Source organism: Neodiprion lecontei, chromosome 4 (genome assembly GCF_021901455.1).
Source record: "Neodiprion lecontei isolate iyNeoLeco1 chromosome 4, iyNeoLeco1.1, whole genome shotgun sequence".
NCBI classification, from domain to species: domain Eukaryota; kingdom Metazoa; phylum Arthropoda; class Insecta; order Hymenoptera; family Diprionidae; genus Neodiprion; species Neodiprion lecontei.
This window is the reverse complement of record NC_060263.1, coordinates 16,041,581-16,059,360: the sequence shown is the minus strand read 5'-3', so window position 1 is coordinate 16,059,360 and position 17,780 is coordinate 16,041,581. Positions and strand designations below refer to the sequence as shown.

Here is a 17,780-nt window from a genome sequence, read left to right as displayed (position 1 = left end):
CGGGAACCCGACTGTGACCATGATTTAAAAATTGATACTGTGAGTTATATCAGTGTTCCAATCTATATTGAACGCATCAATACAAGCGTGAATTATCGTTTTTGTCGCTTGGAGATGTGAAGATTTAGTTGTGTATCGAATCCCGTTAGCATTATGCCTTGATATGTGGTCTAGTGAGAAAAAAGTGTAGGAAAAACAATCCAAGCGTCCATCAACCGACGTGAAGGTATTCTCCGAGGTTTATGGACTCTTTATTCGGTGGTGGTGGTGCGCAAAGGATACGTGTGCGGACAATCGACATTCGAATATATTTGATGCACAGCCATTCGCCGCTATTGGTCGAGTTCGTCGAGTTGTTGCCTCTTTCCACCTCCCCAAGTGGCGCATAGCCCCATTCCGCTGGTGAAAAACCGTTTTTTGCAATATGCCAAAATCTAACAGCTCGGTAATACCTGTGTCTGTGTACGAATTTCTTTGTGATAAGTGCCGCACACGTAAGAGGATTCATTCATACACGTACGCCGTTACGAGGAGACAATTCGGCCTGAATTAGAAAGAAAAATTTGAATCTCTGTATCCACGATGTAAATGAGGCCTCGTGTTGAGGGTCCGATAGAAAAACTACAGATAGCGATAGAACGAATCGGAATCGGGTGCATAATTTTAAGAGAAAAAAATCATACCATAAAAACAAGAAAGAAAAAAAAGTGCTTGACAAGGAAACAAAACAACACGAAATTCAACGCGAGTGTTGTGTTTGAGAAAATCGAGCGTCGGCCAGCGGTCGCGACTCGAGCGAGCAAACATGACAGCAATGGCGCAGAATTCTGAACTAGGGCTGTTCGTAACGCACGTTGAGACCGACGGACCGCTGCTTAAAATATGGGGTCAGATCGACCGAAACGCGGCCACGTGCGTTGAGCGAATGATTCTTCCACTGAGCGAGAAATTCGCCCAAGGCCTAGCGCTTCCGAATCCCGGCTACCCGCTGACGCCTAACATGATATGCTGTGCTAGGTTCCAGAACGAGGGCTATTACCGAGCAAAAATATGCAACGTGCAGCCCAACGGCAATGTCCTAGTCCATTTCATGGACTATGGAAACTATGAGGTCCTGCCGCCCACAGCTATAAGACTGCTCGATAACATACCGAGCGCTGTGTCTCTGCATGCGCTGCCTCCGCTGGCCCTGGACTTTGTGTTGGCTCACATTCTTCCGATCAATGGAACCTGGGAGAGCGGTACAATAGAGTCAATAAAGCAGACTCTCCGCTACGCCGACCTTAAGGGAATCCTGCACTCAGTTATTGGGTCCCGCAGACTGCTCAAGCTTTTCTACAATAACGAGGACTTCGGCGCGCTGTTGGTGAGCAAAGAATTAGCTGTTTCCGTAACGCTTCAGGACATGTTCGCAGCACATCAGCGAGCAACGCAACCACGCGTCCCTCAGATGCCCAGAGAGTCCGTGGCACCCCCTTTGGGCCATAATTACTCGCCTAGGCCGCAGCACAACATGTACACAGAGTCGTCACCCAGGTCAAATCCTCCTGTTCAGGAGGATTGGAGAAGCCCGCAACACCGAATACCACCCGTGACTGCGCCTCCGCCTGCCTCTGCCCCTGCCCCTGCCCCTGCCCCTGCCCCTACCCCTGAGGCCCTAGTCTTCAAGTCCCGAGTTCTGGATGTAGGTTCCATGCACGACGTTTACGTGTCGTTTGTTGAGGATGGACCAATGAAATTCTCAGTTCAGGTAAAGAGTACAGCACAAATCCTCACACAGCTGATGGCAGATGTGAACAACCATCCTACTGCACCTCTGCAAGAACCGCCATTGCCCGGATCGGTTTGTCTGGGTCGTTATTCGCTGGAGGGAGTTCTCTGCAGGGCGGTGGTAATGTCAGTTATGGAACAGAAGTGCAAGCTTTTCTATGTCGACTTTGGACACACAGAAGTTTTATCTTATTCGGACATTTTCCAACTGCCACCTCAATTCATACAGCCCAAGGTCCTCTCCATCAGATTCACCTTGAGCGGTCTTAAGGAGCTAAACATTACCGATGAAGTCAAGGATTACTTCAAGAAAATTGTCACTGGAAGACCGCTGGTGCTTCATGTTCGGCCGCCAGAAGGACCCCCGCTAATACAGTATGGAGATTTGTACGATGGCGGTGTTAATATCAGAGATGTTTTGAAGAAAACTTTTCCTAGCTCTGCTCCTGTTTTTTATCAAGAAGCTCCTATGCTTAAGCAGGGATTCAAGGACATGATTCATGTCTCTTTCGCCGAATCATACACAAAGTTCTTCGTGCAACTTGACAGCGGCATCAAGTCCCTCACTTCCGTCATGGCGTGTTTGGCTGAATATGCCTCGAAAGCTCCGCCGCTTGACGAAAAAACTCTGCAAGTTGGAAGACCATGTTGTGCTTCTTACGTCGAAGATAAACAATGGTTTGTGCTCATTAAATGCTGATTTCGCGCTTGATTATCAATGGAATTTAATCCCTTGTGAGTAAACGCAAATTTTGTTTGTTGCTTGTTACAGGTATAGGGCACAGATTTTAAATATCAATGGAGAGCAAGCGACCGTGCTTTATGTTGATTATGGAAATCAAGAGACAGTAGCTGTGTCCACGTTACGAAGAATACACGATGATCTGGTTGTTAACTTGAGAGCACAGGCCATCAGCTGTGTACTGAATGGTTTTCAGTCAACACCCTTCAATCAGGAACTTGCTGATCAGTTCGAGTTAATTGTTCTGGAAAAGAAACTCGCAATGGAAGTAATCGACGTACTTCCTAATGGTACTCTTGTAGACTTGTACGATTGTACTGGTGCTCCAATGGCCAGCATCGCTTCTCAAATAAAAGTTTCAAGCCAACCCAGAAGACCAATAAGTTCGCCAAATAATGCGCACACAGCTAATGAGCAGGTCATAAACTTGTCGCCAAATCTGGAATCTAACTATCAAAGGTAACTTTTAAAATGCATTGAATATATTTGCAATTGCGTAAATTTGGGTAAAGATTTTTTAAGACTGTAGACTTTCTATAACTATAATTGCTATGTGTTCACAGTGACGATCGTAACGGCAAATGGGGCAAAAGTGGTAAATCGAACACATGTGGCCAAGAGACGAGAAGCAGCGAATGGGGCAGTAAATCGAGAAAGCCACAATTTGACCAAAACAATCATTACGAACGACCACTGAATAAAATTGTAAAAGATGTCGAGAATGAGCAAAGGCAGAGAGACAGCAATCGACATAATGGAGAAGAACGATTGCACCAAAGCGAAACGCGAAATAACCATTTCAACAGAAATGAACCCGGTGGTGGAAACAGGTTCGATAGAAACGACGATAGTGGGTCACGAAGAGGCAGGGGAGGTAGATTTGGCTCAAGAGATGGGAATCCAAGAGATGACAATAGGTTTGAAAAAAATCTTGGCAAAGATGATAGTTTCAGCGATAGAGATTCTGACACTTCGTCGAGGGGCAGCAGCCGGCGCGGCAGCAAAGGGTCCAGAGGAATTAAAGGAAGGGGAGACAGAGGGTCGCGCAGAAGTGGAGAGAGGAAACCGGCAAGTGGAAAATGGAGCGATGGCGACAGTGATAAAAGTAGTACTAAAAGTAAGTAAAATTGATCTACTGAAATATTATGGGTTCGTAAAGTAAAAAAAAAATGATTTGTTATTTCACCAATTTTTCCACAGGCAATCAGAGTACCGGATTTAGATCAAGGGATAGAAATTCGTCCAACTCGTCTTGGAAGAATCTTAAGGTAAGAATAAAATTTATTAACAAATTGATCTCAAATTTGTGTAGAAAAATGAGGTCCAAGTTGGTAACATTGACGCACAAAATGGTGGGAAATAAGATAACTGTTTTGCAATTTTAGAACAACTCTGAAATGTTACAGTTCAGCTTCCAAAATTTGAGCACATAGTTTTGCTTTATTGTTAGATTTACAGATTTTGTGAAAATTTTAAAGTTGTAATCTAACAACGTTGTTTTTAAATAAGCACTGGGGTGTCTGTTATTTTGGAATTTTTACGATTAATAATAAGTTTATATAACAGAAAAAAAAATTCCCGTCAAATATGAAAATTTTCAGATAATATTAACACGTGCCGCTAAAATTTTAAATTAAGGTCGGCGGTTGCACCAACTTCATTTTTAAAAAAGTAACTGCGCACGAGCCGTCGCACTTTCTTTTACCGGGAGGAGAAACCACGGTGCTAAGAAAATTTTTGGGATAGTAATTCGTATAACATAATGAATGAAAATGATGTTCACGTTACTAACTTCGACCTTATTTTGAAAATATACTTTTATACTGTAGATTTTAATACTACGATACAGTTAGATTTTTCCTTTGACATTTTAAGAATGTGGTATTATTCCTACACAAATAATCAACTGTTAATTTCTCTGCAGGCTAATAAATCAAGCTCCTGGAATTCCATGTCTCCAACTTCACCTGTCAAAGATACGCCCAGAGGGCAGAAGCTCAAAATCCCACCCCCAAATATAACTGTAGGTGCTGCAAAAGATGTGGAAATAATCTACACGAACAGTCCAACGGATTTTTACGTCCAGTTGTGTCCCGACAATGTGGAACTTGATACAGTTATGGAGAAAATAGCCCAAACGTACAATGATGGTGGGAAAATTGTCAGGCGTTCGGATTTACAGAAAGGACTATGTTGCGTGGCTCAATATTCTAGCGATTCTAAATGGTACCGAGCTGTTGTTCAGACAAACAAAGCAGACAGTGCTAGCGTCCATTTCATAGATTATGGCAACGCAGAGACAGTCGTAAATGACAAAATCAAGGAGATTCAACCAGATCTTGCAAAATTATCTGCACAGGCGGTGCACTGCAAGTTGTTCGGTGCAACGAAAACAACGTGGTCAGACGAAGAAATTGACACCTTTGCTCAATCTACGGAAGGAATTCCGTTGGAAGCCGAGTTTATTTTGCAGTCTAACGAAGTTTACGAAGTACTGCTCAAATACACCGGAGACAATGGCTTAGAACCGAAATACGTGAACCAACAATTCTGTGGTAATCTAGACTTGCAGCAGGCCAAAAAAGACGCTAGGAACATAACTCGAAACGACAGAAGAAAGCCAGCTCGTGTTACGCCGCAATACATTCCAGCAGGTCAAAAGTGGAACGATGAATCCTTCGCTTCAGGGTATCAAGTCGATGTTGTCGTCACTTGGTTCGTTAATCCAAACAATTTTTACTGTCAGATTCTTAGCAAGCAGTCGGAGTTTAGGAACATGATGAACGAGATACAGGATGCTTATGTCGATCAACAGCCCATCAAGAGTACCCTGCAGGTGCTACTGTTTTTCTTTGTTTTTTTTTAATACTCATGATGATTGACTTTTGTTTGAACATTTGTCAGCGATAGAAAAAAAATTGTTTTGAATCTTTTACAGGTCGGGGCACCGGTGATAGCATTCTTCTCTGATGACGGAGCTCTGTACCGAGCAGAGATAAAAGAACTGAATAAACTGCGTGGTCACATAGTGCAATATATTGATTTTGGAAATTGTGCAATGGTCGATCCATGCAAAATATATCCGGTAGAACAGAGGTTCGCCAAACTTCCCAAGCAAGCTATGCACTGCACACTTAGCAATATCCTACCGGCGACTGGAATCGACTGGTCTAAGGCAAACAAGCACGAAATCGACAAATATTTCGACGCAGATAAATTCAAGTGTACATTCCATGGAACCAAGGATGGCAAATACTTGATATCCCTGAATAACAGGGGAAAGGACATTGCCGAATCGATGATCACCATAGGTCTTGCTATCAATTCCAACCATGTCACTGAAAAATCAGCCATCAATAATGGTGAGAGACATACTTACCTTTCAATCGTATTTATTTATTTATTTATTCAATGTAAATGGGGCAGACCCCCAATAATAAGCTGGTGGACATCCAACCATTCATTCAGACCAGGCTGCTTAGGTAGTCGTTAATTTACAATTGCAATTACAATACAATCTTTGAAAAAAAAGTGTTGTAATACTTTAACCTGCTGAAAATGAACTTATTTGCAGTTACATTGGCTGAACAGTGCAAACCTATTCCTGGTGTAGAAAAAGAAGATCCGGCACTGTGGAGTGGACAAACGATGCGAACGAAGGTTTGCAACATTCAAGGAGCTGCAAAGTTTTACATTCAACTCCCGCCATTGATTGAGTCGCAACAAGCAGTAGACAACCTCGTGGTATGTGATACTGTATTGAATATTAAAGGAAGTAAAATGAGTTTAAAATGAAAAATAGTGTAACGCAGTAGATGTAAATTTCAGATTGATATTAATAGCTAACTCATAAATTACAGAGTTCTACAAATGCTGGCCATCTGGCGGAGTGCTATCTTAACGTGACTCCTACACCACAGATTGATGAAAAGCTGAAAAAGTCTATTGAAGGAAAAGAATTGATCGTTTGCATAAACAGCGTAAATAACCAAAGGTAAAGAGATTGTAAAAGAGTCTATACATTTGCTAATAATATGTAGGTACTTTCTCTGTTAGAATTTCTCCTTTCAATCTTATAACCGAATTTAACTTTTTGTTCCTGTAGATTCGCAGTGCAGTTGTACGACTTATTAGGCCAAAAGATCAAGATACTCGAGACAGACACAGACGACAGCATTGGCCCTATATGTCCATTAGCAGTTTTCGCATCAACACAGAAAGTGTGGGTAACGCACATCGACAACGCCGAAAGTATATGGCTGCAGAGATCAACCGATTTGGACAAAATTGCCGAGGTGTTGAGCTCGTTGTACGAATATTACTCAGTCTCTGGTACGCAACTCGTTCCTGAAGTTGGGAAATTGTGCGCAGCCGAATCTGAGGACAAGAACTGGTACAGAGCGATGGTAGAAAGTGTAAAAGACACCAACGTTGTCGTTAGATTTATCGACTACGGAAATTGCGAAGAAGTCCCATGCAGTGGAATAAGAAACCTTGAGCCACAATTTTATGTGCCACATCAAATGGCCATTAAAGTATCTCTGATTGTGAATCTAAAAGGAAGTGAAGAAGAGCAAAAAACGCTGCTTCATCAACATTTTGACGACAAGGAGTTCACGGCGAATTTTTACAACATGGGAAAAAAATGGATCGTCGAACTCACCGAGAATGACAAGAAGATGAGCCAAATTCTGTCTGAACAAGGAATAGTCGTGGAATTTAAGAAAACCGAACCCGAGCAACAAGAGATACCGGAAATGATCGTTGGCAACAGGTACAAAGTCTTTTTGTCACACTCGGATTCACCAGCACAATTTTGGCTCCAAAGAAACGAGGAAATTGAAGCGATAAACGTGATGCAGGCGAATCTACAGCTCGCGGCGCCAAATTTTGCACCTATCACTGGCATACCCGAAGAGGGTACTTTGTGTGCGGCTCTCTACTCCGTCGACAGTATGTGGTACAGAGCGGAAGTGTTGGATGCAGATGAAGACATAACAACGGTAAGATTTATAGACTATGGAAACACTGATGTTGTGGATAGCAATTCAAGCAACATTAAAGAGCTGCCACAGAACTTGAAGAGCGTTAAAAAGTATGGTCTCAAGTCGAGGCTCGACTTGATTCCAACTGGCTCCGAAGACTGGAGCACAGCGAGTTGCGAAATGTTCGAAACTATGGCCACATCCACGGATTCTCCTATCACAGCGTTGATCATTGCAGACAGTGTGCCGAGGCGAGTAGAATTGTTTGTTGATGACAAGAGCGTTGGTGACGCCTTGGTGAACGAAGGCCACGCAATCATGGTTCACAATGCTGAGGATCTTATCGACGAGATTATTGACTTGGAACTGGACCCGAGATCCGCGTTTGTAAGCCATGTAAATTCGCCAAGCGAATTTTGGGTCCAGGAAGAGAAGTCAGTGTCGGATCTTGAGACAATGACTGACAGGTTTATCGTTGCTGAAATGTTTCCAAAACTCAAAGACATCGTTGAGGGAAGTTTATGCGTTGCCAAATTTCCTGACGACGAATTGTGGTACAGAGCTCGCGTCAACTCGAACGGTCCGGCCGGTACTCAGGTACTTTACATCGATTATGGAAACTCAGCTGTGTCGACGGAAATTAGAACAATCCCCGAAGACCTGGCAGCTGTTCCACCATTGTCTAGAAAATGCTGCTTGAAGTTGCCATTGGGAGTCAAGGAGTGGTCAGTCAATGCCAGCAACAAATTTGTTGACCTTGCTGCTGATGGAGCGACAATATTTTTACTGGACGTGATAGAAGAGGGCGAAACTTCGGTGGTAAACCTGACTCTAGATGGCACAAATGTGGCCGATCAGTTGATTCAATACTGTGAAGTCCTGCCTGTGATAGACGAACGACTTCCGCCGTTGGGTGAGGAAAATTCACCGAACGTAGTCGTCAGCCACGTTAATTCGCCGTCAGAGTTTTGGACTCAGGCTGAAAGCAGTATCACCGAACTGGAGATTATGGCTAGTCGTCTACTCGATGCGCAGAGCTTATTGCCTCTGAATACTTTTGACAAAGGAACCATTTGCGCTGCCAAATTCCCAGACGATGGCGAATGGTACAGGTCGAAAATATTATCTCACAGTGAAGGAGTCGGCACCACTGTGCTGTACTTTGATTACGGCAATTCTGCCCTGACAACAGAATTGAGGATACTACCAGAAGATGTTGCCAATATCCCGAGCCTGGCCACCAGATGCACTCTTGCATTACCAAGTGACGTTGAGAGCTGGTCTGAAGAGGCTTGCGGAAAGTTCAATGAATTAGTGGCGGACGGTGTCACGATGTTCCAGTTTGAGCTGCTTGATAATAACGATCCGACGCTGATATCCCTGCAATGGGAAGGCAATGATGTTGTAGATATCCTGAAGCCGTTGTGTACCAAAAAAGTTAGCAGTGAAAACAAGGCGATTTCTGATTCTGAAACTGCTAAGGTAATCGAAACCATAGAAAAAGATGAAAGTGAGGTAGAGATTATCAGAACTGAGATTACTCACTCTGAAGAGGCAAAGATAGACAAAACCAGTGAACACGATCAAGACGAGATACAGATTATCGAAACTGTAATTTCTGATTCTGAAACTGCGAACATGATCCAGACCAGTGAAAAAGATCAAAGCAATTTAGAGATTATCGAAACTGTGATTACCGATTCTGAAACTGTAAAAGTGATCCACATCAGTGAAAAAGAAGAGGATGAGGTAGAAATTATCGAAACTCTAGAAAATGGAAATGAAGTGATCAAGGAGGAAAATATTAGTTATAAAATAGAGGCTGATGAAATTCAGATTAATGGTGATACCTGCCAAGATGACATAATTCAGACTGATAAATTAGAAACTGCTGTTATTTCCGACAGTAACGAAGCTAAGGATACTCCGATTAATGGCTCAAAAAATCTCACCGAGTTTGAACAGCCTCAGACTGATAAACCCGTTGCGTCAGAAGCAAAAAATAATCAAGCCGATGTTTGCAAAGCTCAGCAACCTTCTGTTTATATTTTCGATATCCCTAAAGCCCCAGCACCTACTCCGATAGATAGGTTAGATGCCTTAAAGATTAAACAAATTACCGATACAAGCACCGTTACTGGTAAGAGCGAAATAGTGGAGGAAGAAGAAAAATCAACCGAAACCTTAACGGCTTGGGCTACAGAAGAAAAAACAGAACTGCCTGAACATGAGTCGAAAGTTAATCCCGAGTTACTGGTACCTAAACTTGAACCCAATTTAGAAGAACCCGAGGCAAATGCCGAAACAGAAGATGCTATCAACGTTATAAAAAGCTCGGCTAATCTAGAAGTAGATCATCCCGAAGCACCTGTTTTACGAAGTAGCATTGTGGAAAGTACTTCTGAGGTAACCACAACGGAAATCAAAGTAATTGAAGAGGCAGCGATCAATGGCACTGTAGAATATAGTAAGGTGAAAGAAGAATCGAATTATGTTGCCGTCGAGGTATCAGGTGATGAAAGTGTACCTGAAAGGGTAACCAAAGCTGAACCAGTTTCTGCCAAGACAGAGGAACATTCACAACCAACCTACGACGTCTCAAGGGATGGCGAGGTTGTTACACCGAAGAAAACGCCAAAGATTGACAAAATTGTTCCTGGGAGTGTATCAAGGGGATCAATGGAGGACGATATTCCTGTGAGCATGCTCAGCCGACGTCGATCGAGTTGTTCAGATGACAAAATTGTTCCCGGTAGTATCAACAAAGGAAATGACCTGAGCAGAGCCGAATCGTCAGATTCTTTACATCAGGAAATAGTAGATGCTGTTTCGGGTGTAACGAAAGTTGAAGCGAAAGAGGAAACTGCTCCGGTTACACTCGGGAAAACTCAGTTAGAGAACAAAATTGTACCCGGAAGTATATCTAGAGGGGAATCTCCGAGTATCGAACAAAATCGACCAGTAACTCCGAAAACTCCTCACTCTGAGAAGTTGCTGGCTGGTGCTGTGAATTTGCAAGAAAACTTGTCGGATTTCGATGAACAAGATGAAATACTTACCGTCGAAGTAGAGAACAACATTCCTAAGTACAGATTATAGCTTATATCATACTTCCCAGTTACAGACGGAACGAACTTGTATGAAAATAACGAATAATAATAAATATTATATTAATGAAAGGAAAGGTCTGCATATTGTTAAGACATTGCACGATTGAGTTCAATGCACAGCTATTAGCAACGATACTTACTATAAATTTCTGTTCTATTAATTAACATAAGGATAACTGACGATTAATATTTTAAGCAAGAATAATACTGTAGTAAGCCGTGCTAAAGACACCCTATGCAACAGATGCCAAAGATTTCTTGTTGCTGATCCAATAATTTCTTGTTCTTTAATTTCACGTTGAATAAAAATAATATAACAATAAAAATAATACTGTTAACCAAACGGGATGAAGAATTATTGATGTAATTACATTATGTTCGTTTTTATTTCGGAAGTAAGATTTTCGTCGTGATTTTTTCTTATCAAAATACACATTAGTATCGTTTGTTTTTATAAATTTTATATACATCAACATATAAAAAATGTATATAAAAAAATGATCTTGATAGAAGAGTTGGAAAAAAAACTACATTATCGAAGAAAATTTTATTTTCGAGTGATCGTTTTATGTAAAAAGAATTTGAGAAAGTAAAAAAAAAAAATTTGGCAAAAATTTTAGAGGTGCATACATACGCTTTGAAAACATGTTTCTTTTTTAAGTGTTCACCCTCTTTATTAAGATATGTGTATTAATACAACAGACTTATTTCAGTTATAATTATTACTTTTTAGCTTACAAGTATTCAAAGTTGTTTTCTAGTAATATAATATTTGATTCAAGCGATAATTCTTTTTATATGTACGCAATTGTTAGAATTATGTGTTATCTCTAATATTTTAAGAATATGTAGTGTTGCAATTGGCCCTCAATCAGGTGTAATTAAGCCAATCGTAGCATACTCTAACTTTTAACAGTTGGATTAAAACTTCGTATTTCTTCTTTATCTCTTTGAAACAATTTTTGTTAAATTTAAATACTTTGTGCCTTACCGAAATTTCAAAATGTTGGGTGGTAAATTACGTAGGATAAATTGTGCCAAAAAAATTGTTTTTTTGCACCGTATAGTTTTTTAGAATTTGCTTTGCACAAACTTAAGAGAAAAAACGTTGTTAATAAAATTTGAATTTCTTTTAAACTGGAAATTTTTTTCACAATATTCCATTAAAGACGACAAAAATACATTCTGCTGCCGTTCAAGTATACCTTTGATTTATAGAATGCTGGCTCAATATCTTGTGAATGTATATAATGATATAAAGAGGAAAAACAAATGTTCAGAATTAATGTAGTATAGAATCGCATTGACGGTGAAATTTGTGGCTCCGCACAATATACATACAAATATATATAGACACATATTATAAATTCATATCTTTTGACTTTTCTGTGACTGCTGTGGTATATTTACATACTCATTCAGAAGCTGCGGCAGCAGTATTGACACAATGAACTTATGCAAAGAAACCGCTGAATTCTGTCGTATAATGATATGCTAATGTGATATATTAAAAGTTCCTCTGTGTAGTGATGACCAATTATGGCAATACAGTTGTTTGCCATTGCGCAGTTAATTCCGCAGTATCTAATTGTTTTCTTGAAAGACATGCGTTATTCCTTTCTGTTGTTCATTTGGTACTTTTTGTATTATTGTTCTTTTTCTTCATTCTTTAATTTTGTATTTTTCTCTCAATTGCATCGACGCTTCCTTGTTGAGAAATATTTACACTTAACAATGCTATTATCTTTTTATTGTACCCAAGAACACTTTCTCAAAGCAGCGAATGCTTGACTGTATCATATTATATTATATCAACAGACAACGCAGGATATGTTGTGGAAAAAAATTTGTGATCACATGCTATAGATATATATTTTTTTGTTTCCAGTTTGTTTTCTGTGGTAATTGTACATCGAGAAAATAAATTACTAAGGCGTAAAAGAAGGTTTGAAAAATTTAATTGCTTGTCGATTTCGTTGTTTATTAGTAAGAAAAGTAAAAACATATTTATAAATTACCTTAATTCCGGATCACTGGAAAAATGAATCCGATGTTAGATCAGTCAAGATTGTGAAGAATTGTGAGAATTACAGAATAATCTCAAGTACCTCCTATCACGTCACATACTCCATCCTAGTTTACCTTCTATTGCCTCTGTTTTTTCATGAGTTCCTTTTTTCTTCTCACTGGAAGGAAAAATACGCTGTTTATTAGGGTGCCCTGGTCGATTTCGACTTCAACGTATATATTTGCAAGTATCTAAAGTCGCGTTACTCATAAGCACAAACTCTGAACAAAAACACTCCCAACACAGTTTCATTTCATTCCAAAATAAAGAAATGGCATGAATTCTACAAAATTATTATTGCAGTTTCATAGAACCAGTGCCTTTTTTTTATTTCCACATCAAATGAAAATGTGTTGGAGTGGTTTTGTTCAGAATCGTATATAGTATGGAGCTGTTAAACCCTTTTTTGCTTCTGAGATACATGGACTTAGGTATTTGGAGTTATATACGTCAACGTCGAAATCGACTAGGGCACCTCCTTAAATAGTGCCCAGCTTTATAACAAGTACATCAAAAACTTACCTTTTTTCAAAGCGATATTAACCTGCTTGTCAGCGTCTGCATTGTACTTAGTTTGCCTGTCGTGAGCCAGCAAGTCGCGTGCAAGGGATATTTCATCCTCGAGGTACCATTTCAGTGGGCCTCGACATCTGTTACACTCACCCATCGGGGCCCCAATCAATGTTCTTCGACTCTCTCTGCGAATAGGATAAGGAGGTTTGCCAATATCCTGAATTCGCAGTTTCAAGTCCGGTCCTCCGCCGTTTAAAAATATCTTTTCCATTGATGTCTTGAACGGCGGCTGTCTCCTGTCGTACCGAGTGTCCAAGTCTTGATTCTTGACGTCACAGCAGAAGCCAAACGGTTTTTTCAAGCTTACGCCTCTCGGCAATCCTGAACCTGACCGTTTGCTTTGGGTCCTTTTCATTGTGAGTGTTGACTAAATGTTTTTTTCTTCTTCTTATTGGTAAATCTAAAACCCAACGATTGTTAATTTTGAAAAACCAAGAGTACAGGTATTCAAGTTTTTGGGTCGAAAAAAGATGTCGCATACTTCAACTTACGACAATGCACCAATTCACAGTTTAAAAATAAATGCTACACATCAGAAATGAAGTTATTCTAATGTGGTGTTGTTATTATTTTGCAAGAACATGCGTATTGAAAATATAAGTGAAGGAAAAGTAACAAGTTAATGTAACATGCCATATTCAGATTTTTTTTTATTTATTCTTTTATTTTGTTCTTATCAATCATCGCTTAAATACAGTTAGAAAATATAGTTAACAATATATTATGTATATATATAAACAGTATGTGTATGTATATAATATAATTTTTTTTAAGAACTTCAAGTTTCATAAATAACCATTCAAGATTTGTAATCACTTTTATACATGCAACAAAAATACTACAAGGCACTGATCACCCAAAACGTCGTTTTTTGGCACCCTAATAAAAGCTAAGCACAACGCAACAATTTATTTACTTGAAAGCAATAACTCTGCTACTAATACCTATTCACCCTACCTCTTTAAAACTTGAGCGAATTTTATTCTTCTATTCAATTTGGTAAATAAGTCGATAAATTTTATCAAACATTCTTTATTCTCCGCATGAAATATTTCTTTGGCAAAAATATAGTCCGATTACAGCTACTTCGATTCATTTATGTCATGTAATTGAAAAATCGAAATTTACATATTCCAACTGTATAGTTAGTAACGCACGCTGAAAGCAGCTGCTAATATTCTATATTTGATGGATTATATTTATAATGATTATGTATTCGATTACATAACGTTCAAATCTAAATTATTTACTTCTTTTATCAGACCATATAAATTGGCTGACAAAGATCTTACAGCTTTCTTTTTCTTTCTAAAGAACTGATCGTCCTTAGACGTTTTATCCATATCTGTGTTGAACAGGAAAACATTCATTTCGTTTTTACTGTCTTCCTCAGGTTGCGGTGTAGCTGCCTTTGGAGCATCTTTCCTAAGATTCCTGAATGCCAGGTCATCCGTTATTAGATTTGGTTCGCTTTGAGGCACGTACTTCAACGGAGGACTTTTTACAACCACAGGCGAGGAGCACAAGTAGTTGCTATTGGTGGACGGGGTTGCTGGCCTCAGAGGTATTCCAAACGGCGGCTGAGGCTCGACAACCCTGAGGACATTGTTTGCGTAATGTAAATTTCGATAAACCATATCATCTTTTGTTATATTTGGTTCCTCTTTGGTCAATTTAATCGTATCATCTGGATAATCGGTCTTGTCAAGGATCAGCGCCGATGATGCAAGCAGATAGCTTATCTGCGACAGAGAATTCTGGGTTTCTGACAGTGCCGGCATTCTTTTGGATTGCATTTTTCTGTATGCCATATCGTCGTTAACAACGTGCGGCTCACTGGGCTGCTGGGAATACTTTTCTCTCGCTGTACCATCCTCCAAGTTTAGAGACTCGGATGACGAACTGCTCGAGAGATACTTGGCATGCTCAGTAGCTGAGGATTGAGATTGTCCCTTTTGGCTAAACTCTTCGATGCAACGCTCTTCGGCTCTATCCAGCAAATTATCGTCACTGAGACGGAGACTGTCGTACATTTTTTCCAGTTCCGATAATTCCTTGCTGAAATCTTTCGAACTTCGTTTTTTAGCAATCTGTTGATCTTTATCAGTGTCCGACAACAGATTGGTGGAACTGGAATTGTACATCTTTGACAAATCTGTCATTTGTGGTATTTTGGTATTGCTCGCTGTAAGTTTGCTCGTTTCTTTTGGCAGCGACATTATTCTGCTCTGGAAATCTAATCCAGCTTGTCTTGATGTAGGAACAGGCTTTGGCGATACTGGTGGTAAGACTGAATCGATCCACTTGTCTTCAGTACTTGAAATGCTAGTGCCCAATTTACCAGCTTCAGCTTTTGGTTTTCTACCCATTGTTAGCCAAATATGGTTCCTCACTTCGTACTCTTTTAAAGGTTCACTTTGAAACGAATTGGAACGTTTAACCCGGTGAGTAGCTGCTGGTTTATTTAGTTGCATAATCTGAGTTGACTGCTCATGATTGAATATTTTTGGCTCAACATATTGGAGGTAGTCAGGCGGGCGTGGCAATTTATTATTCTTGTAAGCGAGAAAAGCGTCGGTGCCAGGATCGGAACAACGCGTTCTGCTGTAGTTAAAATCCCCGCCGTGAGCTTGATTTTCAGTAAACTCTTTTCGACCAGTCTGCGATCTGGGCCTACGGTAAAGAATTGGAGAATCTGCTCGGGATAAATTATAAATAGGATTATTTAATACTGTGTCATTGTGGTTGAAATAAAACAAGTTAGGGTTGCATTCGTCAAGATTATTTGAAGGGGCAGGAACTTGACTTTCCCATTTTCTCGAGGCCGATTTACCATCTTGAAATCTTGTAGGGGAGCTAATCTTTGCAGTGCAAAATTCATTGTCATAATAATTTTCATCCTTGGACAACCGGCGAAGGTATCTTTCTGTTCTAGCCGAACGACTTCTCCTGTTGTACGCGTCATTCATGTTTAAAGAATTTCTGTTGCCTGCTAATTGCAAGTCAAACGAAGAATTCACAGAGCAGTAATCGTCGTCCGAGCTTTCATTAATCAACAAATCTCTTCTCGTTTTGGCCCTTGCTTTTGTTCTACTTTTGCGAGTTTTATGGGTTACATTTATTTGCGCACCGTTAAATTCGCGATGTTGAAATTTCTGGAAGTTACAATCCTGAGAGTATAATTTGTGGCGATAATTACCCTCGTGATTCGAATTCGTGGTAAGATTTCTTGAATAATATTCACAGCTGCCAGTAGTGTCTTTGAACTCTGTTAAACCGTTGTTAAAGAAGTTTTGGAACAGTGGATTCTGTATGTATACAATGTCGCCTTGACATTTCTTTCCACGTGGAGGGGTATGCTGCTTTTGCTTCTCAGCATATCTCTCTTCCGTTGAATCAGTCTTAATCCCTGATTTTAAGTGAGGAAAATAATTTCGTGGGCATTTCGTATTGTCCATTAATGCGTATTTCCTGTTTTCTATTTATCAGCGATTATCAAGGCTGTAACAAAGATGAAAAATAAATATCTTGGTACACTTGCAATTCTCTGCGAGTGTGGTAGTAAAAAAAATTATTATAAAAAATGATGTAAACGAATCTGGAATATCCGAAAGTGAGATGGATAAATTGTGTGTGATCGAATTCATGTATAAAAAAAATATGTGTGATTAAAAGGTGGATTTTTTTTGTAAACCTACAATTTTCAAAAGTTGTTCCTGTAATCTTCTCAATGTTAGCTTCTGAAACATTTGTTCCAAAATGCAACTCATAGTTGCCCAATGAATATTTCTCTTTGCAAAAGTTTATGACTTCTTATATCCAGCATGACATCGACTGGGTAATTATACTTCTGGGTACTGTACCTGAAAAATAAGAAAGTATATTGTACATACATATTACTTGGATCATCAATTCGGATACATAGATCTCTGTTCATTTGTTTAGGAGACAAGGAAAAAATTTCCTGTGAGTCAGCTATGTTTGTTGGACTGGACGAAGGATTAATTAGTTATAAGTATGTGAAAAAATCATTCCTCACCTTTCTAATTCGTCAGTTTTTTTTTTTTTTTTTGTCAACCAGCTTGCGAGGAAACTTATCAGTAGATACGGGATCTCAAGTTATGATATTCGATCCGATAGCGAGGCTAGATAACGTCTGAATCACTAGATAAGAGCTAACCATGGTTGAATCTAAAAATAAGCAAGCGACTCGTCCTCGTCTGTGAATTTAATAAATAAGGCAATTAACCCGTGGGAAGAAGACCTCCTAGGGACTGTCACTTTGACATTGAACAAAAACTTCGGAGAGAATGGAGTCTTCTGAAGCGGGGAAGAGCTCGACCGAATAGCAAGTTTTGAAAGCGCTGATAGCGATAATTATTTTGTCGGAAGACTGCCGCGACCTTTTGACTTGCCTGAGACAATCGGGCATTAAAGCGAATCGCGAAAACAGGGCCAACAGGTGCGATTGAAAGTGTACAGCGTTGTGCAATATTCCATTTGACAGATAGGAGTCGAAAATTCCCTAGGAC

General features: G+C 39.8%; 2 protein-coding genes across 4 annotated transcripts; one reads left to right on the top strand and one right to left on the bottom strand.

Moving 5' to 3' along the window:
* The first annotated feature begins 123 nt into the window (after positions 1-123).
* LOC107220294 (maternal protein tudor) lies at positions 124-14,299 on the top strand. Its single transcript, XM_015658827.2, has 9 exons — positions 124-2,448; positions 2,543-2,971; positions 3,076-3,629; positions 3,713-3,780; positions 4,437-5,348; positions 5,451-5,874; positions 6,087-6,256; positions 6,373-6,506; positions 6,618-14,299. Exons 1-9 carry the CDS (start codon positions 806-808, stop codon positions 10,594-10,596), a joined length of 8,313 nt encoding a protein of 2,770 aa, XP_015514313.2. The 5' UTR covers positions 124-805; the 3' UTR covers positions 10,597-14,299.
* LOC107220314 lies at positions 11,274-17,641 on the bottom strand. Of its 3 annotated transcripts, none has more exons than XR_006903968.1 (4): positions 17,288-17,641; positions 16,947-17,111; positions 13,198-16,749; positions 11,274-12,793 (listed from the first exon to the last, which is right to left on the bottom strand). XR_006903968.1 is itself a non-coding variant. In XM_046737994.1 (4 exons), the coding sequence occupies exons 3-4, from the start codon at positions 16,704-16,706 to the stop codon at positions 14,469-14,471; spliced, it is 1,734 nt and encodes a 577-aa protein (XP_046593950.1). In that variant the 5' UTR covers positions 16,707-16,749; positions 16,947-17,111; positions 17,288-17,641; the 3' UTR covers positions 11,274-14,468. The 3 variants fall into 3 exon arrangements, 2 of the variants coding, with proteins under 2 accessions (XP_046593950.1, XP_046593949.1); XM_046737994.1 differs by having other exon boundaries at positions 11,274-15,943; positions 16,448-16,749; XM_046737993.1 differs by having other exon boundaries at positions 11,274-16,749.
* Between the last annotated feature and the right edge of the window lie 139 nt (positions 17,642-17,780).